The sequence below is a fragment of the Canis lupus genome, chromosome 3, assembly GCF_003254725.2.
Source record: "Canis lupus dingo isolate Sandy chromosome 3, ASM325472v2, whole genome shotgun sequence".
Classification (NCBI taxonomy): Eukaryota; Metazoa; Chordata; class Mammalia; order Carnivora; family Canidae; genus Canis; species Canis lupus.
Window position 1 is genome coordinate 55,445,075 of NC_064245.1, and position 27,147 is coordinate 55,472,221.

Below are 27,147 nucleotides of genomic sequence, written 5' to 3' on the forward strand. Positions count from 1 at the left end.
CCTTTTACTTTCAAGAAGTCCTTAGCATTTTTTTGTGCAAATCCCTCAGTTTTTTTGTAGTTTGTGGAAATTAGTGTGATGCCATTTTATACACATGGACCACAGACACCGCTGCCTCTAAATCACTATCTTCCTAATTTAAGAATTCTGAAAGGCAGGAGCATCCCAACAGCACATTTGGCAGCTCTGCTGACGTGTTAGCACTGAAGATTTCCTGCCCTGCTAAGCTTAGAAAAACAAACCGGCTTATGATGAATATAAATGTTTTTCAGAGTATGTGCAAACAGCACATTTCTGTCTTTTTCTTCTCTTGGAAGGCTGGATTTTGAAAGCCTGCATGATTTCAGCCACACAGACGAGCTGTTTCCTGAAAGAAATAAAACTGTAGGGGTGAGAAAAATCTTGAATAAACATGAATATGTCCCCGACGTGTTTCTGGACTGTGTCAGGTTGGGTGGTGTCTCATTGCCAAATCAGGAAGAGCTGGTAACGCTTTTTTTTTTCTTTCTTTTTTCCTTTCCTTTCTTTCTTTCCTTCTTTTTATTTTCTTCTTCCTTCCTTTCTTGCTACTGAGTTCATGCAAATTCATGCCTGAGGCACACACCCAGATATGCCTGATACCCAGTAATGGGCGCCGAGGTTGGCAACAGAGGTAGCATGCCCGCAGAAGTAATGGGTTGTCCACTGGTGTGTTTTCTGCACGCTCACACCGCACTTGTGTTATTGGGGCCTGGGCGGGTCAGGCTGTGGCTCACTGGAAGCAGGAGATGTTGGAACAGTTAGGGAGGAGCCCTGGGGCCTGGCCGGGCTGAGTTGGATGACTGTGAAGGCAGAGAGGAACTTGGGGCCAAGGAGCAAAGGGTCACACCGCTGCTGTAGGTAGGAGCAGATGAGTCCAGAGCCCTACAGATCCCAGCCAGGGTCTTAGCAAATGCAGATATTTCTAAACCTCAAACTCATCAGTTTTGATAATCAGAAAAAGTAAAAAAACAAAAGGTGATTCCACAAGGCACTTTGATCTACCTGGGCCTACCGTGACCCCTCTCTTTAAAACTGCAATTTGTTCTCTCCCCCAAATCATTTCCCATGTGATGTAAGTATATGCACTTTATGTATCTCTTGTGTTCATTTTCTTTTTTTTTCTTTTTCTTTTTTTTGTGTTCATTTTCCGCTTCCCTTAGTTAAGATGCTAACGCTCCTTGGGAAAAGTGATTCTCATCTGTTGCATTGATTGCTGAATTCTCTGTGTCAAAAACAGCCTCAATGCACAGTAGGTGCATAATAAACACAGATGGACCCAGTAACCGAGTAGATGCAGGGAACCCAAGAATTGCTTGGAACAGGCCATGCTTTTGGGCTTCCCGAAACCTCTCCACCACTTTGGTAAAATAAAATACTTGTTTGTGCTTGATTTAAAAAGCAAAGATGCCTTTTCTCTGCCAGAGAGATAATCATGAGTGTTAGTGGTGGAGAGGCTGTGGGAAAATACATGCTTCACTTTCAGATCAAAGTGCAGAGGGCCATGCCCATGCTGGGCCTGGGAGTGTTCCTCCCTGAGCACCCAAGCCCCATCAGGGGGTGGGGGTGGGGAGGGTCGCAGAGGGAGCTCGAGGTGAGCACTTCCTGGTCAGTTGTTCCCAGACACACAGCATCTTCATCCAGTGCTTGGGGGGGGGGGGGCAGCAGCTGGGGGTCCCCTCCTCTGCTGACTTCTGGGGTGCGGCCTGCACCAGTGGGACTGGACCAGGAGGGAAGCACGGAGGGACAGGGCTGCCTGTGTTGGTGAATGTATAGTCTGGTCGGGTTTGAGGTGACCATCCACCTAGTGTTTTTTCTTTACTGGTGGAGCCGTGTTTAGGGGATACGATATTCAGTGTTTTCCCCTGAGGTATTTTAAGGGAGAGTATTTCCATGTGACATTTTGCTAATTGAGGCTGATTCCAGTGGCTCAGCTAACTTCAAGGTCTTGAAAAAAAAACCTGAACTCTTAAATAAAATTTTGGGGGTGGGGTGGGTCCAGAAAATGAGGATCTGTATTGTGTATATTGGCAGGGGAAGGCTTTCGCTCCTCTCCCCATTCAGAGTAATAGTGGAGTTTTTAAATAACCCCCTTGTGAAATGCCAGCGCGTTCTTCAGCCAGAGCATTTTGGTCTTTCTGTGGTGGAGAGAATATTCAGGCATCGCTCCTGCAAGGGCTCTGTGGAGGCGGAGGGGTCGACCTGTGTGGCTTTGTCTGGAAAAGAACATGAATTGCTTAATGTCTTCTGTGCACAAAGCCCAACCCTGAGCACTAAGGAAGGTTCAGAGATGTAAAGAGGTGTTAGGACTCCACTTTCAGGTTTTCTCCTTTCAGGAAACTGAAGGATGAAATCTGTTCCAGCAAGATCATTTCACCCATGACCCTTAGTTCTGTCAGTGTGTGTGTGTGTGTGTGTGTGTGTGTGTGTGTGTGTAGGGCGGAAGGAAGGGAAAGAGAGAAAATTAGAGAGAGCATACATGCTTAGTGGCAGGCGGACTAGTGCTGTGAATGATGTGTATTAGATCCAAATTCCAATTTGCTAAAAAGAGTCCTAATGACAAATTCAGGGAAAAGACCTCCTGTGTGGAACAGCTCTTTCTGAATATGCATGCCCCCATGGCACCCCCCACCTCACAGCTCCTGGAGGGATCCAGGAGGGCCTGCCGCTAGCTCATATTGCTTTTGAAAACGTGACCCAGAGTAGAAGCTGAAGTTTGAAACTACATGGTCTTTTGGCCAAGGCATATTCAGATGTTTATCCAAATATTCAGTCTTTCAACCCAACAATATCAGGAGGACATATTAGTTGATGGTAAATAGGGAAGATAAATCTTAAATCCCTAGCATAAATTTTTAAAAACTAACAAAAAAACGTGAAAACTAATTTTCTTTTTGCCCACTTTTCCAATCCTGCCAAAGTAAATATGTTTCCTATATATGTGTATGTTTTACATCTATATGTGTTTCACAGATATAAAATGTGTTTTATATCAGGAAGTGTTGGGACACCTAAGACTTTGAAAAGTCTTGGAATGATGACATCCTATTTGAAAAAACAAAATGAAAGTTTTGTTTTGTTTTTTAAACAACCATTGTAGGTTCAAGAGACAAAATGCCCATCATGCTTTTTGGAGCAAACATGTGGTTGGTATGCTGAGTTTAAATAATATTGGTTCACTTGATTTTCCCCCGTGGGCTCTGGGTGCAGACTGTAAGGTCCTATGTGCATCCAGGCCAGGAAGAACAACCCCCAGGGCCCTCCAGAGACAGTCTTTGCAGACTGTCCCCAGGGCCTGGGGCTTCCATCTGCTCTGTCTGCAAGGCACACTTCTAGACTCATCCAGTATGACCATTTGGAGGAGTGGTCCCAACCTCCCATCCAGATAGTGAACTTGCCCCTGCAGCTCTTGGTTTCTGTGAATCAAGATTGGCTTCCTGTGCATTAATATTCCAGATAGGAACCTTAATAATTTTCTGCTAAGTGCTGGTGTTCTGAGTGGGATGCCTGCATTAGGGTCTCTAGGCCTTGCCCTCGTGAGTTTAGCCTTTGTCCCAACCTATGAAGATCCGTTGGGATATCAGTTCTTCTGTCTTCCATCTTTTTTTTTTTTTAAAGATTTTAGTATTCATATATTCATGAGACACACACACACACACAGAGACAGAGAGAGTCTTCATGAGAGAGAGAGAGAGAGAGAGAGGGGGGCAGAGACATAGGCAGAAGGAGAAGCAGGCTCCATGCAAGGACCCCGATGTGGAACTTGATCCTGGGAATCTGGGATCAGGCCCTGAGTCAAAGGCAGATGTTCAACCGCTGAGCCACCCAGGCATCCCCATCTCCCATCTTCATGCCTTGTCTGTGTCACTGTAGATGTGAAGTATCTTAAGGTGTGTTTTGAGTCCTCACGTGGCCAACATGCAGACATCTGAAATGAGAGGACCGGAACTGGGTGGAGTCACCATCAGCCTGGAGACAGGCTCTTCTCAGCTTGGTAGAGGGCCCGGATCTCAGCTCTGTTCCTGCTCAGCCTTTGTGTGGCAGTGACAAAGATGCAGATAGAGGGCATGCTGCTCAAATTTGGGCTGATGTAAAGTGACGAGACAGTGATTGTGTATTCTGATAGATGGAATCAGGATCCAAAGTCTTGACGGGCTGGAGTAATGGGCTGGATCTAGAGGATGTGGACGATGGGGAACAGGGCAGTCTGGCTCTCAGAGTGCAGAGACATGGCTTTGCAGTGGCACGTGGGAAAAAGGCTTGGTGGCCTTCACTGACCACAAGTCTGTAGACTAGTGGGGTGGTGTTTGGCTGTGTGCACACTCTGGAGGGAGGTGCATGCTCCATGGGTATGCACAGACCAAGTTGGGAGAAGTGTGTAAACTGGCTTATTGAATTTCAATGGGAATCACATGGTATTTTTTCTTAACTGGTGATTGCTTGACTTTTGAGGCACATGGGGCCCCATTTTCTAAATATAGGACACCCTCTTCACTCCTGCTTCTCTCTCCTTCCATTATATCAGCCAAACCTTTTGCTCAGTCCTGATAGGCATTCTCCCTCCTTATGGGGTACAGATGGAGGCCTGGGACGCTGAAATCTTGTCCTCGAATTGGCATTGCACAGCTACTTCCTCCTGCCAAAGTCAGAGCCTTCAGCTGGAGCGGGAGCTGGAGACACAGCTGCATCCCCAGGTCTCAGATTCATGGTCCCTGGAGGGACCATTTGGATTCCTTCTGACCCCATCCCTGGTGACTCGGCAGCTGCGGACAGTGGCTGGGGGATGATACATTTTGGCAGCTTCTCTCTGGGCCCTGGACCTGTGCCCTGGGAAGATTGCACACTTCCTGGCCCAGCTTTCCTCCCTCTGCCTTCCCTTCCACTCTTGCTACTCTATGGCCTGACCTTGCACGCAGCCGCTGGGCGTTCCTGTGCTCCTGGTCAAATCGCCTGCCCTCCTGCGTCTTGGTTTCTTCATGTGTGAAATGACACAAATGGCACCCACTCAAAACGAGATGAAATGAGACCCTTTTCACAAATCCCACCTCACAGTGGGTGCTGAGTAGGCTTGATTTCCTTTTTCCCTGGATTTCTCTCTAGAGGGCCTCTCATGACTGCTTTGTTGGACGGTCAGAGATGCTGCAGGAGAAATGCTGCTCCTGGAGAGGGATTGGGATTCGAGTGACTCTGAAGTTGCTTGCATTTTGTAATCCTGGGACTCAGATGCTTCTGTGCTCAGACTCTGGAATTCAACTCAGAATGTGTGTGTTTGTGGGGGAGGGGCACTGCTCTCCTGGCATCCTCCGCCTGATGGATGCCCAGAGCACCTCATACCTCAACTGGGGAACAGAGGACCACTTCAGACACCACCAGTGTGGTGTCTGTGAACTCCCTAGATTCTGACAGATTCCTGTTGTCTTGGAAGGGAGTGAGCTCCCCATCACTAAAGGTATTCAAGTAGAGACTGCAGGGCATCTAGCAGGATTCCTGAGCTAGACAGGCTGGATTAGATGACTGAGGGGGGTCTTTTCAGGTGCTGGGCTTTCATAATCGTGGGATGGCACAGTACACCTTTTCAAATTTCAGACAGCCATAGTTGGGCAACGTGACCTTGGTTCACCCTTGCTGCTATGGAGGGAAAGGACTTGGATTGCACCAGAGCTTTAGAATCAAGTCTTCAATGATCAGATATTTACTCAGGAGTAAAGATTTTGATAAAAAGAGATGAGTATAAAATCTGCATTATTTTTCAGTAGTATCAAGGAGTGAGATGTGAGTGTAGAGAGAATCTATGGTAGCCCAGGGACTAATAACCTTGGACTCCTGCAGGTGGAACTGGGGTTGCTCTCTGGAGGAAGCACCCTGTCCTGGGTAGCTCAGGCCCTGCAGCCCACCTGTCCTTCCTCCTTTTTGCCCACACACCTGCTGTGGGGAATGGCAGATGTGATAGAGACACTCAACTCTGCCTTGGGGAACAAAATGCAACACCTCAGTGGGCCTGGGAGGAGAGACAGAAGCCTGGGGTAGGAATAAAATGTAGGGCTAACATTCCTCATTTTACCCAACCTGAATTTAAGCAGAGCAAAGAAAGCTTATTGGAGCTAAATGTCTGTAGCTGTTTTTAATAGTATGGAAACACAGTCAGAATACCCTGAATGCAGGGAAGTGTTGTGGTGTTACTAAAGGAACCTTTGGAGGATTGAATGTACACCAGGCTCAGGACATCCCACCATACCATGGAAAGCGGCTGTTTGGGGGGAAATGTGGGCACAGGCTCTTTCATCTGTAGGGCAGCTGCAGAGGGGCCTGGGAAGGAAAGCCAGCTTGGAGATGGGAAGTGGAGTGATAGACATGGGTGGGTGACTTTGGGACCCAGTAGAAGGATGTCACAGGAATAAGCATAGGGAAGATGGATGGAGGATCGAAGTCGGGGGGTGTAGCATGGTGGAGACCTACATGGACCAAGGGCTCTCATCTTTATGAAAGCCAGACTCTCCATTCAGTTTGAACCCATTCCTCTGTCTTCTTAAGAGCCCCACTCTTGCAGTTCTCTCTCTTGTCGCCTCCATGGTCTCTCTTACCACTAGATGATTCCCATAACCAAGCACACAAGCTCTCGTTCCTCCAATCTTTAAAAATTCTGCCCATACTTCCACCTTCCCTCTAGCTTACCTTTTCTTCCTCTTCTTCTGTCCAGTTCCCAAACCCATTCCCGTGGTCCCTGCTCCTCCCCTGTACCTACTCTTGTCAAGGTCAACAATGACCTCCTGTTGCCACACCCAGGGGACCCTCCTCCAGCCTCATCTTATTCAATCTCTCAGGGACATTCAAGGTAGTTGGCCACTCTCTTTGATGCTGAATGCTTCCATGACTCAATATTTCTCTTTTTTTTCCCTCTTCATTCTTCTCTAAATGATTACCAGTTTTCACCTCTTTGGCTTGCTCCTTCTCTACTCACCTTCAGACATTAGAATTATCAAGGGCCCCAGACAAAACCCTCTTATCTGCCAAACTCTTTCTCCAGGGCGGGTCTTTTCAGGTAGGATGACTATGAATACATGAGTATGTATGTAAGAAAATGTCAATGATGACTTCCAAATCTCTGTCTTCAGCCTTAGGCCACCCTTCTGGGCTCCAGACTTGTGTATTCAACACCCAACTCAAGCTCTCCATATGGATGTCTCATAGGCATCTCAAACTTCACGTGACTTGAACAGAACTATCACCTCTTTGTCCCTCTTATCCTACCAGGCCTGGGCATCCCTGGCATTCTATTATAACCTGTTGCTCAAGCCAAAACCCCAGAAATTATCCTTGATTCTCCCTTCTTCTCTCCCATCAGCAAGTGTTGAATGTTCTACTTCTTGTCCATCCTGCTCTCCCCTTTTCTACCACCATCATCCTTGTCCAAGGAATCATCCCTTCTCACCTGGATTAGTGCAACAGCCCTCCAACTGGTCTCTGTGGTTCCATTCTTGCCACCTTCTAACCCAGCCTCCATGATGTGGTCAGTATTTGAGATACACCTGGTGGTTCTCTAACCCTTGCCTGGGCCTGCAGTGCTCTACACGTCCTGCCTCTTCCATTCTTCTTTCTCTCCCTTTCCTGCTGCTCTCTTCCTTGTGCATCTTGGATCAGCCTCACTCACCCCCTTTCTTTCTGAAGACTCAACTTTATCTGCATATCACCCTACTTATTTCCTTTATGGTACTTAGAGCTTTGTCTTGTTTACAAATTTATTTACTTATCATCTCTCTCTTCTCATTAGAATGAAACCTCCATAAAAATAAGGACCTTATCTTTCTTGTTCCTCATTGTAGCCATAGCTCTTAGAATGGTTCCAGGCATTAGTAGGTGCTCAGTAAATACATGTGGAACATGTGGTCAGCTAAATATAAAGCATTGTATTAGAAGGCCCCCTGCAAAAAAAAAATAAAATAAAAATAAAATAAAAAATAATAAAAAAAGAAGGCCCCCTGCATTCAGGGAGCTATCTTTAGGTGATGACCCTGGGCTGCTTCCAGCACCCACCCTTTGGAAATGGGAGCTGTGTCTTCGCACATAGCCTCTCATGGACTCCAGGCCTGGCTTTGGCTCTGTGGTGTGTGACAAGTCTCTGTAGGCATTTAAAATTATGATTCTATGAATTCTAAATGCAACAGAGGCAAATCACAACTACAGCAACTACATTTTACGGAGTATTTGCTAGGCATGTTGGTAACCAGTTTATATGAACTGTCTTAAGATGAAATCCAGGGGCATCTGGGTGGCTCAATGGTTGAGCATCTGCCTTCTGCTCAGGTCGTGATCCTGGGGTCCTGGGATTGAGTCCTGCATCGGGCTCCCTGTGGGGAGCCTGCTTCTCCCTCTGCCTTTGTCTCTGCCTCTCTCTCTCTGTCTCTTATGAATAAATGGATAAAATCTTTAAAAAAATGATGAAAAAAATCGTTGTCTTGTAGTCATGTAGAATTTCCCCTGAGGTTTACCTACATGTATTTCTCTTTGGTGAGAATAATTGGACTTTGACACATACTCAAACTTGCTAGGAAAATATACACAGAAGTAAGAAGTTTTATTGTTAAATTCACCTCCTATTTTCACATGGACATTTTTATTCCTGTCTCACTTTTTTTTTTAAGCCTGATAAAATTTTAAGATTGGAAAAGCAGGTCAGAAAGCAGAAGGCAATCAGCTATAGCTACAGTCAAGCCTAGAGTCTGTCATATTTCCCCCCTATGCTAATAACTACCAAAAAGTGAAAGCAGGAGTCCTGGAGAGATTTTTTTGCTTTTTCTGGGGTTGCATGTTGAGATCTATAAAACAGCACCACAACGTGTGAGAGCCACGTTGTCTCTGTGGGGTCTGCAGTATTAGCCTCTCTTCCTTTCCTTCCCGGACCACTTAGCAGTAATCTCCAGCAATCATCAGAGCACTGACTGGCCAGGTGGGATAGATTCATTCTGTGCCTCTGGTGGGGCCTAGACAGACTTCCCTGCCAGAGTCTTGACACCCTGGCACTGCTGCGGGCTGCAGGTGACCCCAGTGATTTCTGGAGCAAGCTTCCCCCCATAGAAGGTGGCATAATAGAGAAAACCTGCACAGAACACGGTGCTGGTCTGAACACTGAGATGACAGGCCTGTGTCAAGGGAGACTTTGCTGCTTACCATGCAGAACGTTTGCTGAGGATTGCCCTATTTTCCTCACTGCAGATCGGAGTAACCTGGACTCACGCAAGCCACTCAGAGGGCTGGCAAGGGAGATGTGGGCTGTGTGGCTCTGGGAAGATTCCTGTCATTCACAGGGTGCAGAAACCCTTGTGTGGATGAAATTTAATAAAAAAACTTCTGAAGTTTTTGGAACCTTCTAGTGCCATCCAAAACAGAGAGTTATCTGTTCTCTGTGCCTTCCCAAAGCTATCAGATACCAATTTCACTTTTTAAAGTGCAGTGTTCGAATGGGTGTTTTGCTTGAACTGAAGTTCCTGCTGAGGTTTTAAAAGGTGACCATTGGGCGAGCAGAGCTATTTGAGGGGTACTTTTACTCCTCACTCTTTCCATTTGCAGAGTGTTTTCCTCAGAGTAGCACCTGTGTCCTCTTTCTTTGATTCTTACTCCTTCTCAAGCAGGGGGAGTGAGGTACCCTTTTGATGGTAGAGTCAGTGATCTGTGTTCCTGGACCAGATGGGTCTGCACTCGGGGGTGAGGGGGGTGCTCCATCTACTTTATCTCTTTCTTCCTTGTCAACCAGTCAAGGCAGTGATCCTGGTAAGCCCTCTTCATGCTCCAACTTTTCCTGGTTGGGCTCTTCCAGGCTGCAGGTGATGATGGCAAGTGATGCAGGTGATAGCAAGCGATGGCAGCAAGTCCCCTGGGCTGTTGGACCCACCCATAGTCTCCAGGAGATGATTCTTCTCCCTGACCCCCCTCAACCCTGACAACGGGGGCTTAGTCTAATGACTCAGATGCCAGTGCTTGAGCTTTCCGTGAACCAAATGGAGCCTTTCTGTAAAAGCCATGTTTATTTCATCTTGGATTTTTCTATAAACATCCAAAGCATTATGAGAAAAAAATTCTCAAAGGAAATATGCCAAAACAATTAAAAGTGGTTATTAGAGGTTGAAGGGATTATGGGGTACTTTTTATTTTCTTTTGTGTTCATCTGGATCTTCAAAGGTTTCCATGGTGAATGTACGTTTCTTTGGTAGTGCGGAAAAAAGCTTTTTTCTTACTCCTTCACCAAACAAAGCAGGAAGGAAGAAAGGAAAGAAGGAAGGAGTGAAAAGGGAAGAAGGGAGGAAGGAAGGAAAAGAAAGAAAGTCTGGAAGCAATGGATTTGCAACAATAGCACTTAAGTTAACTGTCCTATAGCTGAATCTTGGGGATGGTTGTGGGAATGGGGAGTGGAAGGGGGTAGGTGTCAGGGAGCACATACTGTGCATACCAGTTTGAGGGGGACCAGCAGGATGTCCTAGCCTAGCAGGGTCTCACGCAGACCCATCTCACCTTGGCCTTGAGCAAGGTCACTTCCCTTCTTGGTACATCCTTCAGCAGGGCGATGCCCTGGGAATCGCCCTGCCATAAGGACTGCCTGCCAGGGGGTCCTCATGGGGCCTTATTTGTAACCCGGTGACTTTACCTTTCAGACCACAGCAGAGAAGTCCCCTGGAGCCTACTTCCTTCCTGAGTTTGCACTCTCCCCCCAGGGAAGTTTTCTTGAAGACACAACGGGTGAACAGTTCCTCACCTACCGCTATGATGATCAGGTAAGAACCTCCTAAAAGAGCCTACCTTTGGCTTTGCCATTTGCCAGTGGGCAGGAAACAGTTTCTCAAAAATAATTTCAAAATAATTATGTTTTTCCCTCCTTGGCACAACTAGTACAATAAGCCATTGACTCTCTGGAAGGATCCCAGATCTCTGGGCTGCCCATGCCTGCATACAATTTCCTATACAATGTGTGGTTCTTGCTCTGGTTGGGATGTCAGCTTGAATCACTTTTTCTTATTCTTATTTTTATTGGAAATCTATGATGGATTCATTCATTTTAGTGATCACCAAATTTATTTATTATCTGAAATCATACAGGACTATTGTTTTCTGAATAAGCCTTCCTTTCTTTGCCCTTCTGGCGTTTGCTTCGTTTCTTTCACCAGTGCCAAATGGATTTTTTTTTTTGTCCACTTTGCAGAAAGGAACAAGGTAGGTGTGCCTCTGTGTGTGTGTGTGTGTGTGTGTGTGTGTGTGTGTGTGACACACTGGAGCTCATGGCAGCTCACCAGAGAACAAGGCTGTGCTTGGCTGAGGCATGGAAGCTGGGCCCGTGGGACTGGTTCCCTTCCACTCCAGCTCATGTTGATGCCTTAACTGCATGAAGGGTTGTATGTGTCTGAAATTACTCACAACTTGTTTGAAGCAAAGCATGTCCACTCTGCCAAATGCAGAGGTGAGGCCTGAATTCATGAGGCAGTAGGGTGAGACTTATGGGGATGGACGTATGGGCAGTGAGGGGATGGAGGACTTGGGTGGTCCTGGCAGAGCTTGGCACCTACAGGGCCAGGTGCAGATGCAGAATGGGGTGAGAATGTCTCCTCAGGGCACATGATGGTGTAGAGCAAGGTGGCCCAGTGACCGAGAGTACTCTTCTGTGTGGTCAAGGCCTGATTGCAGTAGGCTAGTTAGGGAGTGAAAGGTGCTTCTCAGGAGTGGCAGCTCTGGGTTGGTCGCTCTGGCATGTGGGCAGGTGTGAGATGTGATAATAGGGTGCGGGCCTGGCTGTGGGCAAGCTGGGCAGGCAGAGCTCTGGAGATGAGGTGAGAGTTACCAGCCTGGTGAGGGAGGCTGAGTCTGGTGCAGAGGGTGGCAGGAATGGTGGTCTGTCCCCAGCACCCTGCATCCCAACTTGGGGGAGGCCCCATTGTTTCCATCCTCCAGGCTGCTGCTGAGCAGTCTGCACTTGGGACATTTGGGTCTGCACCTGGGGTTGGGGTGAGGGGCAGGCTATGAACACAGGGTCCCAGCTGTGTGCAGGGAGCTACCCAGGTGCTCAGGAGCAGTGGTGAGAGGAGACCAATTTTTAATAAAACTTTTCAAGGTGCAATTAGTTTTCCAAGTATCTTGATGAGCGTGTGTGTGAATTGTTGCTGTGGGAAGCAGAAGGGGGGCAATCCCACGTTAATGTAACCAAGCCCAGTTATACTTCGGATGGGCATTGGGACCCAGCTGCTAGTGGGGTCTAAGCTATCATTAAGTTGGTTTCTATCCTTCTCCCCAGTGGATTTTTATGGGGCCTGTAATTTATGGCTGCTTTTAATTGAGAGATCAATGATCCAGCAGGTTTTGGTGTGAGAACTTCAGGGAGCTAATTGAGAGGGCAGTAGAGGATAAAAGAGGGTGTCTGGAAAATCATGAGCTACGTACTGTTTAATTAAAGAGTGGTTAATGCCTTCTCCACGTCCTAAGGACACGCTGTATTTATATTTAATATAATAACAATATACAAGCTAGAAAAAGAGGAAAATAAGCCCCTTCAGCCTTTTCAAAAGGCCTAAAGGAGATCATCAAAGTGTGTGGCATGCTGTGGAAATTTTGCCCTGAAACACGGTGTTCCAAAAAGCCCCAGTGAATAGCACCTGAAAACATTCTGTATCCTCCCTATTGTGTGTTTCTCTTAAAGTCAGATGATAACAAGTCAGCAATAGGGCCTGCTTTCTGCTGGCAAAGGCAAAGGAAACAAGAGACACGGGCCTTTGTACCAAACTAGGTGTATCTCCTAAATGAACTCTAGAACACACTCTTCTAGAGAGAGTCCATCACCCTGGGCCTTGGTCTTCTTTTCCTCTTAATGCCGAGCATGCAGCCTGCATTGTACTGGCAGGACCCTCTCTGGCAGAGGGAAAAGAAAATGAGTCTAGCGTTACCCAGCTTGAAAAATCTCCTGGCCCTGCAGCACACAATGAAATGTGCAGACCAATTAGGGGCACAGGTCTGGAGTCAGATTGTGTGGGTTTTGAATCCCGCTTCTGACTCTTGACTTCCTATGTGACTCTGGGCATGCTACTTTGCTTCACACTTCACGCTTCCTGTGTGAGATGGAGATGTGGATGGCATCTACCCCGAGGAAATGCTGTAAGGATGAAAGGAGGTCATTCATCTAAGTCTCTCTGCATAGGGCCTGGTGCATGTAGGCATGTGATCCAGCTATTGTCAGGACTCATATGATTTGCAAAGACCCTTTTTGGAGCATCTCAGATATCCTTATGCTGAAGGAAAGGAGGAAGCATATTCTTCACTCTCATCAGGGACCTCACACAATAATTAATTAAATTAATTAATTAAAATGGATTTTTAATTAATTTTTTGTGGAGGTATAACATGCATATAAAAGTACACACATACAAAGTATGGAATTTGATGAACTTTTAAATATCTGTGTAATCACCATCCAGATCAGTAAACAGCGTGTCCAACTCCTAGGAAGCTCCATATACCTCCACCAAAGAAGTATCACCCTTCTGACTTCTGTCAGTTGTGCTTTTTATTTTGAATTTTACATGAATGGAGTCACATCGCATGTACCCAGATGTGTCTGGCCTCTCTCAGACAGCATTATGCCCGAGAGAGTTGACAAGTTGGCCTATCCCATGTACTTTAGGGTTTCATGTCCATAAATTATATTCTTTGGAACAAATTGTCTTGTATTGGAACATGCAGCAGCACATTGAGTGGCATGTGACATTGGTCCCTGCATGGGAATTCCCAGGCTGACGCTAAAGGGTTTTCAGGGCTGTCCTTCTGTCGCTGTGCAGAGTCCACATCTGGAGAGTGGTGGGGACAGGTGTGTGGTGTCACCCCTGTCACACTCAGCAGCTGCTGGGATCCACAGACTCTGTCCTGGCCAGAAACAGGCGCTGGTCTGTGTGAGCAGCCACTGGGCAGCGTCTGCAGTCATGGGGTGCATGTACCCAGTTGAGGCGCTTGTAGATTTGCACAGAGGCCTCGTTCTGCTGGCAGAGCCACCTGAAGCCAGAGCAACAGAGAACTTATGCTGTCGAGGCTGCTGTCTGGTTTCTGAAGTTATAGCATCAGGAGTGGGTTGCCAGGGATTCTCCTATCTACAAAATCCTCATTGGATAAAAATGGGGAGCAAGCAGGTAGAGGAGAGATGTTTGCTGTCTTCAACAGATCTCTTAGGACTTTTTTGAGTATTTTTTCTTGGCCTGCTTTCAGGAGGACCTGTAAGGTCACTCTTCCAACATCTCCTAGATTAGGTGTCTGGAAAACTAATAACCCCGAGGCCAGTAAAGCACAGCTGTGATGTAGGCTGTGTTTAATGAGTCACATAAAAGGCACAGTGTGGATTCTGCAGGGGCCGAGGCAGCTTCTGGAGCAGACGGCAGGGCCGAAGTGGGCGGGGGAGCGGTGCGGCTCAGTGCAAATGGGACTAGTCAGGCAGCCTTCGTCTTGCTTCTGCTGCTAATGAGCTTGTAATTTAACATAGGTTTTCAGCATCTTTGGACCTCAGATTCGCCATTTGTTTTGAAAAACAAAGTGGTCGTGTTTCATGATCTGAATGCCTTCCACTCTGGAACAATCTGTTGGTTTTTTTTTTTTTGTTTTTTTTTTTTTTGAAACTATAGCTAGAATAGCCTGCATTACAGAGTGTTAATTGGATCATTCTGATTATTGAGGCCTTGTTGCCAGAGGTGCAGTAAACTGTTACTTAGAGAATCATAGAATTTTATAGCTGGCACAAACCTTGGCTCAAATGCCTGATTTTATGAATGAAGGAACCATAGACTCTGGATATGAAGTGACCGACTCAAGAACACCCAGATGATTGTTTGAAACAATGAAGACTATGGCACACCAACCTCAGCCATCTAGCTGCTTCTCTCAAAAGAATCCCCCAGAAAATGATCTTCTTTTCTAAAAATCCTGCTTTCACCATAGTCAACAGACCTCAGTAGACCTAAGGAAAGGATTTCATATTACTGAGCTGCTTCCTTAGCAACTTCTTGACTTGATTCCTTCAGGAGTTAAGAATTATCTACCTGATGGCATTTTTTTTTTTTTTTATTCAAGAGAGAGAGACAGAGGCAGAGACACAGGCAGAGGGAGAAGCAGGCTCCATGCAGGGAGCCTGATGTGGGACTCGATCCCAGGTCTCCAGGATCACACCCCAGGCTGCAGGCGGCGCTAAACCCCTGTGCCACCGGGGCTGCCCTACTCTGATGGCATTTATAAGTGTAATTATTATCACACTAGGAATGACTTTTTTTTTTTTTTTTTTTCAGAGTTTGGGTGGAACATGGTAGCCTAAGTGAAAATGGCACTGACTTCCCATTAAGTGAGCGTATCCTTGCAGGGGCAGCATCCTGATGTTGGATTGCTTCAGTCGTACAAGGTAGTTAACACGTGTTCATTTGGGACAATGAGCAAAGGGTTTGTGGTTCAAAGACTTGTTAGTTAGCCAGCCTCTGCGGTAAATTCTTTTGTCATTCCTCATGTAGTTTTGGAGTTGATTCTGCAGAGGACCTGTTCACAGGCGAACAGCTGAATGTGGGCCAGGTCTAGGGAGCAGAGTCTTGAATTCTGCAGTTGGTTTGATTGGGGTGGGCCTCACTTTCAGCCTGTGTCTCTTTCTGGGAAAGAGGGTGGCAAGTCTTCATCCTTACCTCCAATTCACAGAAGCCTTAAATTTGGAACCTCAGAAGTTTATTATGGGGATGGATACAAAAGTCTGTTCTAGGTGTAGTCTTTCTTGGTTGGAAGTCATTTCTTTCTTTCTCTTTTTTTTAAGTTAGCAAAACTCAGGGTGCCTCGGTGGCTCAGTTGGTTAAGCGTCTCCTTTTGGATCAGGTCATGATCTCAGGGTCCTGGGTTCGAGCCCCTAATTGGGCTCCCTGCTCAAGAGGAGTCTGCTTCTGCCTTGTGCTTTCTGTCTCTCAAATAAATAAAATCTTTTTTAAAAAGTTAGCAAGACCCTTTGTTTTGCACAAATAATCTTTAATTTTTGTGTTTTATTTTTTAGTATGTGTTAGGTACAGGGAAATGTGGAAGGTGCATCTTTCTGGACCTTGTGGATTGCTAAAATACATTTCCTCTTATGGGTAGCCATAGTGGAATAAAAGGAGGTCAAGTGCACTTAAAAATTAGGATCCATGTTCATTTTCCTAAGGTCAGTGTGCTTTGTGTGTGTACATGTTGGTGTAATGTCAACCTTGGTAGCTTTAGGATATGAGACATCAAAAGGCAGAACAAACTTTAATTATTTGGACTCTAGGCATGTGGGACCAGGCTGCGTGGGTTTGGACTTTGCTAAAATTAACTCAGGATAAATTCTGATGTAAGCTTGCAGCTGGTTAGAGAATGCCTTGATCTCATGTTATAGAGGTCCTTGTACACCTGTTTGTACCCATCATCCCTTCTCTGCGGTCACCTTCTCTATCCTGTGGACTCCACGTAAGGAACCCCTACTTTGTCTCTTACTGCCCACGTTTAAGTGGATTCAAAACTTTTTTTCAAGTTAAAAATTCTGTCACCTATACTGATCTACCATTGCTTTTGGTGACTTGATTTTCAAATTCTTACTGTCTCCTGCTACTTCCTCCTGTTCATTTTAGCTTTTAAAACCTGACTTCTAGTACCACCCTCCCCCTGCCCCAGCCTCACCCTCAGGCAGGCATCCTTTTTAAGAATTTCAGTTACTTTCCGGAAGTCAGATCCAGACTCTCACGTGACTCATTCTATGTTTGTAAAATTCTGTCTTTGTAAAATCCTAAGGCATTATGACGCTCTGGATGGAGTCACGGTTGACTCTTCTCTTTCCTTCCTTGGATGCCACTGACCGCCTATTTGTGTGATTTCTCGTTTCAAAATGCCTCTCCAATTTGTTTTTCCTCTACTATTTCCATTGCCAGGGAGGCAGAGGGCTGGATCTGTGGCCCTGACAGGCATCTGGAATTGTAGCAAGTCAGAGTTGGAAGGACGTCTAGGGATTCTGTTTTTTCAGGTGAGGAATCCGAACCCCAGAGAGGAACAGGGTCTTACCCAAGATCACACAGCCAGGCGGTAGCAAAGCCAAGTGCCTGTTCTTTGCTCTTAAGCTCAGTTAAGACATTTTTACATCTAATCTGTGGGAAGGAAAAGTATGAGAGAAATGTTTGAATGAATTTTTAATACTAGTAGTAGCAATAATATATTAATAATGAAGTCTTTGTGTAGTCTCATTTCTAAACTTCTCTTAAAAGTCTTTTTTATTCTACTATTATGACAAACCTAATTTTCCTTTTCCGTATTGTAACTATTGATTTATGCATTTTTTTTCTAAGGAGAAGAAATCTGTTTGCTGTGAGTACATCTTTCTCAAAGTAACTTCTTCTGAACTTTTCATGAATATCTTGGCGAGGAGCTTCATTGTGGTTAAACTGTTGGCAGGCCTCAGAAATATCACTTGACATTTCCAAGTTATTTATGTAATAGTTTTTAACTTGGGAAGTGTATACCAACTTCTGAAATTTCTGGTGGAAGATGATATAGATGCAGCCCTTGAATGTATAGGGTATTGTCAGCTCCTGCCCCCAATCAAAACGAGTGTTCACATATTCTCCAGATAGGAGAGTTTCCGTGTTGTTTCTGGCCTGTGTGTATAATGTTTTTAAGCAGCATGCCATTTGAGCTTGAATAGCTCATTCCTTTGTTAGTGAGTAATCTTGGTCAAATGTAGTTATGCTCCTTAAATATTCCAAAGATTTAGCGATCTAATGAGAAGGCGAGCTCATGGTCTATTAGGAGAGGACAAGAATACGTTAATTGGGATAACTTATAGTCTGTTCTCAGTTCAGGCACAGAGCAAATACATGAACGTTGCACATGAGGCAGTACATGCTGTTCTGATCAGCTTTGGCACACACGAACTCTGAATTTCATTATCATTGAGCTTTTAGCAGATCAGCTATTTCTCAAGCATGAAAGAATAGGGTCTGTTATTGGAGACTCAATGTCCAGCTTTTGAAGTATGCAGACACTTTCCTGTCCTAACGCTGTCTTCCTAGACTCATTTTTTTGGGGTACCATGTGATATTTTTAAATCACTCTCACCAAGTGGATATGAATGATGTGTACTGGGTGATGAAGGTCAACAGTCCCAGATGCAGCTTTCCCACCAAGTCTCTCCCTGCGGTCATGAGTGCTGAGAGACCCATCCCATCCTGACAAAGCCCTTGATGCTTGTGCTCAGTTGTCCCTTCTGTCTGAGATCAGGCCAGTCCCTGCTCGGAGATGTTCCGTCTTTAAGCACTGGGAGACTAGGTCACTTCAAGCAACCCCACTGTGTCATCCTCACTCCTTAAATGAAAGTGAGTGTGCCCAACCTCTCTTCTCTGCTCCCAAACATGTGTTCCTCTGTAGTGTGCACCAGGGCTTTCTTTCCCTGTGGCATGGCAGAGGGAGTGGTTTGGTTGTGTCTGCCATCGGCAAAGTGCAGGGCACAGGACAGGGAATTGGACTTGCAGCCTTGCCATAAGGATGGGGAATAATGGCAGGTGGAGGCGGGATGGAGCCATGCCGTGTCTTTCTTTTGTCAAAGAGAAGAAACAAAACAAAGGTGAGTTGATTTGCTGGCCAGGGGAGAGAGAGCCATGTCAGGCAGGAAAAGACATTGCTGATCCTCTCCAAGCTGGAATGGGAAGAGCTGGATGTAGAGGCAATGATGGAATTTATTCCCTATCATGAGGGATTTCAAGCATTATGTTTTGATTGGCTTATTTGGAGTTTGGAAATGTTTCCTTTGGTTGGGCCAATTCTGGCTTCCATCGCTAAAGCGGAGGCATGGCTTGCAAAGCACCTCCTGACAGGCTAAGGCTCTGTGCGGCTTGGGTCATTCTGTGGACACTTTTGTCTGCTCCCATGTGGAGCTTTGTCTCTCCAGACCGTATTTTCTTGGATCTGGACTTGGGGGACCCGAGGCATCTTTGAGGCCTCAGATGGCGGGAAAAATGCTCTGCCATGTGGATTCCTGGGGCCAGGTGGAAAAGTATCTTGAAAGTGTCTGTTGTGTTACCCTCTATATTGTGTTATCTTTTACACTACTCTGAATATTAGTCTTATGTAAGCTTCTATATGGTGGCCAGCCATCCTGGTTTTCCCAGAACTGAGATGGTCCAGCAAACTGGAACAGTTGGTCATCCCACTTTGCAGACCAGACATTACTGTCCACCCTTGGGCTGCGGTTACTAAATGGGATTGGTAGTCCTGAGATGGGGTGCTGCTGGCTGCCATGCTTGGTAGGACATTCCAAGGGCAAGTAGGGGGCAAGTGTGTAGCTGTTAGGGATGCCCCACTTGGATGCTCTCTGGAAACTGCCTTCCAGTGAATTTCCAGGCCTGCTTTTATTAAGGAAGCTTTCATGTGTCCTTTCCTGTGGCTCTTCTCCAATGGCAGCCTCTGCACAAACTGTCCCAGTTCTTGGAACATCGCCCTCTGCTTCCCTCCCCCTCCCCTGGCATTTCTGCTGAGCTGTTTATCTTCCAGCTCAATTATGACTTTGTCAGGGAAGTCCCTTGATTCCACCGTCACCTTCATTTCCCACCCAGGTAAGACTCAGTCTGCATTACTTGCTTACATCATTTCCTGCCTCCTGAGCAGACTGTGACCTTCCTGGGTGGTGGAGGAGGGAGTGAGGAGAGAAGGCGGGTGTGGTCATAGAGGTTACTTGGTCAATTTGAATTTCTAGTGTTAGTCTGGGTGACTTCTGTATCCAAACAGCAAACCCTGTGGGGCTGCTGCATCATGTACTGTTCCAAGAAAGCACAGTCCAGGATCTGAGGTTTGGAGCACTTTCTGCTGAGCCTCCTGTCCCTGGGGTCAGCAGTGATAGTCCTGGACAGTGACTGATGGCCTTTAATATTGCCTCCCAGAAACTGTTTCAATTTCTTCGTCATTCTGCACATACACAATGGTCTTGGACAGGTTTCTACTTCTGAAAGTTAATAATGTGTGGCTGCTTTTTAAAAATTTTATTCTATTTTTTTTAAATTTATGATAGTCACACACAGAGAGAGAGAGGCAGAGACACAGGCAGAGGGAGAAGCAGGCTCTATGCACTGGGAGCCCGACGTGGGATTCGATCCCGGGTTTCCAGGATCGCGCCCTGGGCCAAAGGCAGACGCCAAACCGCTGCACCACCCAGGGATCCCTGTGTGGCTGCTTACATGAGTACATTTGAGTTATGTAGAAATTAATGAATATTACATACACCTCCCTTCCCAGAGCCAGGTTGAAATAATGAAGTACTTTCTCCATCAGTTCTTCCCTCACCCCCTTGGAGGTTGTCCCATTGATTCCCTGTCCTCTGGCCCCAGCACAGTGGTTATTTCCTCCCCTGCCCCTGCCCACAGGCTCTGAGCCCCTTAGGGGCAGGGGCGAGGTCTTCTCATCATTATGCTCTCAGATCTGACTCACAGCCTGGCACATAGTAGATGCACAGTGAACATTTGCTTGTTGAAAGTTCTATCCCTTGTGTGAAACCTTAAGTGGGTCCCATTTGTCCCCTCTTCTGAGATAGCTCAACCCTTAAACAGTGTTCATGTCACTACATAGCTTGGCCTGGGCTACCTGGCTCCTCTAATCCTTCATTTCTTTTCATGTGCCCAGCGCCCTGAGCAAACTGCACTTCCTGCCCTTTCCATCCTCCACCTGTGGTCAGCCCCTTGGGAAGAAATCAAGTCTATCTTGATTCCTTGCTTGTGTGTATGTGTGTTCATTTCTGTTTTTTACTCTACCTGAAACTGTGGAAAGAACTTCTTTCCAAACACCGATAATCTGGAGATTTGGTTGGAGAATCAGATTGTTTTGTTGGGGACACCAGCTGCCCTGCTTCTAATTCTCCACTCTTTCCACATGGCAGACAGACCACCAGTACTTCTGATGCACCTTAGCTGATGCCTTCTTTTGAGTCCTTCCCTCTGGGATTTAATGCTGATGTTTTTAAATTTTGTACAGATCAAAATGGTTGAGCAAACTTTCCTTTCTCATTAGGAAAGGCAAGATTTTTGACTCAGAATTTTTCCTTTTGTATTAGGTTCATGCTACACTAAAATATATACATAGTGAATAGAGCAGCCATGTGTTAAATATATGCATTAAGTATAGCTGTGCTCCATTTGAAAACCTAATCCTGAACACACTGTTCCCACAAAGGATAAGATGCCTTAAACTGAGGCCTTGGTGTTTGACATCTGTGCTGGTAGCAGCAGGTCTAAGAGGGCAATTAGGCATTCAAGCTCTGATTCAGTCCTTCCCTCAGCAAGTATAGACTCACTCTCTATAATGGGCCAGGCACTGTGCTGGGTGTGGGGTGTGGTCATGTGAAATAGGATTGTTTCCAGCATAGCTCCTGCAAATCCAATCTTGAAAACTAGGGAAGAAGGGGCTTCTTCTTTTTCAAATAAGACTAAGATTATAGCTGTCCTTTATCAAGTAACCTTGATGTACAAGCATATTGCATGTGCATTATAATTACAGTTACTTCTCAAAACCATCTTCTGTGTTTTCTTCAGGAGCATATATACTGAAATTCATGATACAGAGGATATTAGCATGGCCCCTGGACTAGCTGAGATAAAATTTGTTAAGAGTTTAAAAAAAACAGAAAACAAAAACCAAGGAGCTAATATATGGGAAGGGAGAGAATAAGGTATAGCAGAGAAGGATGGAAGCCAGACTTTTTTCTAAACATCTGTCTTATACATTTGACTCTGGAATCCTGCAAATATTTTACAAAATCGTAAAATGAAATTAGATTTTAAAAAGTATACTCTCTAAAAATCTAAAATAAAGTAACAAAACTAAAAAAAAAAAAAACCTTTTTTTTCATTGGAAGCATATTAACCACACAGAGAGAATTATTAGAAGTGACTTTAACACATAGTAGTTTGACTGTATGTGGGTATATCCAAGGACAAAAGAACTAAAAATAAAATTATAAAATGTGTAATCTTATTGGTAGCAGCATCCATAATGCTACCTGAGACTGCTATGTGAGTAATGTGAGATAAAGCAAGTGAAAAATACAAGTGTGATCATCCATTTTTTTTATTCGTGGTGTTCTTGAGAACCCAGATTCTTGGTGTGGGAGAAATGAGAGATAGACATAAAAGAGAAATGAAAAACCTGATAGTCCCAAGGTTGAAATGTAAGTATCTTTAAGAATCCCTGAGGTATTTGATCTTAAAAAAAAAACTAAAATAGGATGCATTTTCTAGCTCCATTCACTGAAAAGTCCTAAAATCATTGGCCAAATGACCAACTGACCGGTAATAGCACCCCTAATGCCCAGATTATGGTCTCTAAATATCATTTCCTGCATAGAAGGAACCAGGACTCATGAGAAAATGGCTTGGGGGTAGAAATATGCAGAATTAGACTGGAACATCATGTAATTAACTCTGGTAATCAGGATTGCTAGAACCTTTTCACAAGGGCTCAGGGGACAACTTGCAGAGACTCTTATGAGCATAAAAGGGGAAAATCTGAGCATCAACAAGAATAAAAACTACAAAGGATTTAAATATATCACATATGTTTAAATCCCTAAATTAATAATGATAACAAAACATATTAATCAATGTTGGTGGGTACTCAGGAATCAATTCATGATATTGAAAATGAATAAGAGGAAGAACTCCAAATATTTATCCTGCCTTCTCTATGTGAGTTGTACCACTGAGTGACCAAATGGTAAATGAAGAAAATCTGTCTTTACTCCAGCTAATAAAGAAATGATGATAGAATGAGGATATCATCATTTTGCAACCTCCAGTGAACTGATGATTCTAGGCATAGAGTATCAGCAGCTGCTAATAATATCATAAAAAGAGAGACACGTAAGCATTATTTGTCTCTTGATGAAGAACACTATATCATCTGTGAAGTACTCCAGCCCTCTGTGGTATCTGTCCCCACACTCCATGAAAAATCAAAGCTCCAGATCCTACTACCCATTTACAAGGAATATAGGGTTCAGAGAAATGTATTAAATCAAATCATGGTTCTGCAACCACCAAAATCCAGACAGTGGGAAACTTTATAAGACAAACAACCCAGTTTCTTCAATAAATAAATTGTAAAGGAAAAAAGAAAGGACTATCTGGGGAACCAAAAAAAATTAAATGAGACTTAAAAGACATATCAAGCATTTGCAATATATGAACCTCATTTGGATCTTCATTTAAACTAATTAATTAGCCTGAATTATAATACCACTGATGGCATAAGAAAAATTGGAAAATTAATATATTATTATCAGTTGCTAATCTTTATAAGCTGGGAAAATAATAATGTGATTGTGTTGGAAAAGAGTATCTTTTACAGAATCACATGAAAATATTTACTGATGGAATGACATGATGTTTTGCATTTGCTATGAATTAATGAAGGAGAGTGGATAGTGGATGGGTAAAGATTGGGTTTGGGTTGCTGATTGTGGGGCTGAGTGAGTGACATTTGGGGTTCATGAATAGCATTCTATTTTACATTTGAAAATTTCCTTATTAAAAAGTAAAAAAATTAACAATTACAGAACAAACAAGAAAACAGACACTAACATTCCTGTGAGGTGGTGTCATTGCATTATTAGTAAGGAAGTTGAGCTCTGGAGGAGGTAATGATCTCACCAAACCTAGGTCTTTCTCAAGGGAAAAAATGTTTACTTTTTACTACACTAGATTACATACCCAAAATTAAAGAATGCAATTTATTTTTTTATTTTTTTAAAGAATGCAATTTAAAAGAAATCTCAACTTCTCAAAAAAAATTAGCAGAAAAACATTTTACAATTAGATACTTCTTCTATAGATATTTCTTAAATAGCCCCTGACCTCTTTGTCACACTGAAATATGATAGAAACTAGTTTTCAATTTAGTCCCAAATTGTAAGTGTTGTAAATTAAAGTTTAATTTATTAGTATTCCATAGGGACTTGTAAAAGCATGCCATGATGTTTCACACATCCTGATGCCAGAACATGTTTGAGAAGTATTGATTTAGAGGTTGGTGACAAAAGGTATTTTGGATTGTCAGCATTGACAAAGGTTAGAATGTGTCCATGAGCATTACATTCTAAATAGTTATGTTAAGCACTAAAATATTTTAATGACAGAAAATATGCCTTGTTATTGGCAGTGAAACTGTGTTACTATTAGCATATTTTGCAAGTTGAGTCTATTTTGTATTCTAACTTGAAGCAGATTAATTCCCTGTCCCATTACAGGACAGTGTTCTTACAAAGTAAAAGTATCCCAAATTCAGCCCGTTTTAAGACATGTTTTTTTCTTAAGATTTTATTTCTTCATTTATGAAAGACACACAGAGACAGGCAGGGACATAGGCAGAGGGAGAAGCAGGCTCCCTGCAGGGAGCCTGATGCAGGACTTGATCCCAGGACCCCAGGATCACGACCTGAGCTGAAGGCAGATGCTCATTCGCTGAACCATCCAGGTGCCCCAAGACATGGATTTATGACACTATGAGCTTAGTGTAAACCTTCAGCTAAAATGTTTTAAAAGCATATTTTTTCCTCAGTTTTCAGCCTTAAAATATTCTACTTGTATTTTTTAAGTTAAAAAAACATATCACTAAACCTCCCAAACTTTACTGTAGGATATTAGAATAAGAGCCTAGGAAAGAAATGCAGAAAACATTCATTTTTTCCTAGGTTCAGATGAGTCAAGAAAATCTTTTTTTTTTTTTAGCAGAAAATCTTCCATACAGTTTAGTTAAGCAATTTTTATATTTTTATTTTTAATGTTATAATTTATTTAGATGCAGCATATATACTCTTTAATTTAGCAAAATGGACCAGACCTGGGATTGGAACAGTTTGGGATAGCTGTGGAAGGTTGCCTTGTCTGCTGTGTGTGATCTTATAGCTGTGCTCTATGCCTCTTGGGCCGAACTCTTGCCACACACCAGAGGAAATCTTATTCCAAACAACCAGAGTTCATCTGATTAGCAAGATCATTAAACACCTGGTGGGCCCTATCATTCATGAGCATTTAGTGGCATTGGACCCAACAGTCACATTGTCCATATGCACACACTGGTGATTCAGATTCATAGATCCCTCAATAAAGAGTTTGGGTGAGTAAGGTTCCTTTCCCCAAAGGTCTCTGAGAGATCACCCTCCCCAACCCCCAATTCAGCAGCTCAGTTATTATCCAATTCCAGATAGATTAACCTCCTAGAGAAGTATAAGCCAGAGATATAAGAGAACCTACAAAAGGTTCTACAATTTGAGAGGAGACCTCCAATTCTCTAAACACTCTTAGGTATTGCCTTCCTGCAGAATAGTTTCACAACAAGAGTCCTAAGAAACACAGGACACTGCCTTGTTTTTTTAGAAGATGCTACCCTTATGAAACTAGCTTAGACTCTTGGGGGCAAAGTGGCCTATGGTGACGAAGGAAAGGCCTAGTTTCAAATGAAATAAAGATGCAGGAGGAATCAAGCATTCTGGATTCAGCAGAAAATCGAAGCAGAGAAAACAAATATCAGCCATTGAGTCACACAGGGAAAGGACAGGGAAATAAAGTTAGGAGAAGGAGACTGTAGCTATGTCGTATAGACATCAGAGAGCCAACCTATGTACTCATAAAAGAGAGGAGGGAAATGCAAGAGGAGAGGAAATTAAATGTTGTAAGACATCTTTGATTTACTGAAATCTTGTGCAAAAAAAAAATCCCAGATTATCACTAATGATGTTGATTGTAAGATGCGTTGTACTCTGATGGCAAAAACTGAAAAAAAAAAAAAAAAAAGAAGTGGTGTCATAGAATTTAGAAAATGCAAAACTAAAAAAACCTAAGATATAGGAATTAATATAGGCCACATTCTCTAAGTAATGCGAATAAACATTGGGGAACATATTTTCAAGCTAAGAACTATAAACATTTAGAAATGTTGAAATACTCTCCTAAAGCAATTATTGATCAAAGAGGAAATGAAAAATATAACTATACACTCTGTAGGAAATAACAAAAATTAGACTATCTCCAAAGTTATAATGCAACCACAATCTCTGTTGAGAACTGAACAGTTGGGGATCCCTAGGTGGCTCAGCAGTTTAGCGCCTGCCTTCTGCCCAGGGCATGATCCTGGAGTGTTGGGATCGAGTCCCACATCAGGCTCCCTGCATGGAGCCTGTTTCTCCTCCCTCTGCCTGTCTCTCTCTCTCTCTCTCTCTCTCTCTCTCGTTTCTCATGAATAAATAGTCTTTAAAAAAAAAGAACTGAACAGATTACTTCAAATATTTTCAGTAAATGTAAGCACTTAATATATTCAACAAGTGGTATTGGAAACAATTGGTTAACTATTTAGAGAAAGTTAATTTAAACCTTTACCATGTGCCAAAATAAATTCCAGATGGATTGAAGAGTTAAATAAAAATTAAACCATAAAAATATAAAAAGGCCATAAAAGTAGATGTTTCTCAAATTTCTCAAAATTACAATAAGAAACTTACAATGAATGGAAAGTGAAATGTATCGATGGGTTGCACTACTTAGAAGGCTGAAAGTGGATATTTGTCAAGAAACATTCAAATAAAAAGTTAAAGAAAAACTACACATAATAGAACTTATGTTAAAATGCTCACTATATAAAGACTTCTCAGATTGGCAAGAAAAATTAAAGATAGTAGATGCATATTTTAAAGGAAAATAATATATACCTCCATTAGGAAAGCAAGTGGTTAGCAGCCCTATGGAGAGATCCAACTTATACTGGATAACATGTAAATTCAAATAGTGACCAAATGCATTTTTACTTCTAGCATTACTTTAAAGAAAAGTATGAAAACTCAGTGGTGGTGCTTGTCGTAGGAGAGATTAGGTGTATATGGTGCTCCTGAATAATTCTAAGTACAGGCCTATTGATAAGCAGTTTTGCAACATGTATTAAGAGGCTCAAGAATATCTTTACTTTTTGATCCAGCAACATGTCTTTCCTGGGAATTTCTCAAGGGAATATTCTAAGTAAAACAAAATGTTTTATGCAAAAATACATTAATCTCTTGATTATTTATAATATGTGAAAACCAGAAACAGTCCAAATCTTAAACTATAAAGACATGGC

General features: G+C 43.6%; 1 protein-coding gene across 3 annotated transcripts in view; it reads left to right on the forward strand.

Moving 5' to 3' along the window:
• The window catches only part of ADAMTSL3 (ADAMTS like 3), a 338,177-nt gene that overhangs the window by 36,197 nt on the left and 274,833 nt on the right, over window positions 1–27,147 (forward strand). For all 3 annotated transcript variants that reach the window (XM_025436861.3, XM_025436862.3, XM_049108513.1), the window contains exon 3: window positions 10,662–10,781. In XM_025436861.3, coding sequence (XP_025292646.3) covers window positions 10,662–10,781 — 120 coding nt within the window. The remainder of the gene's footprint in view (window positions 1–10,661; window positions 10,782–27,147) is intronic.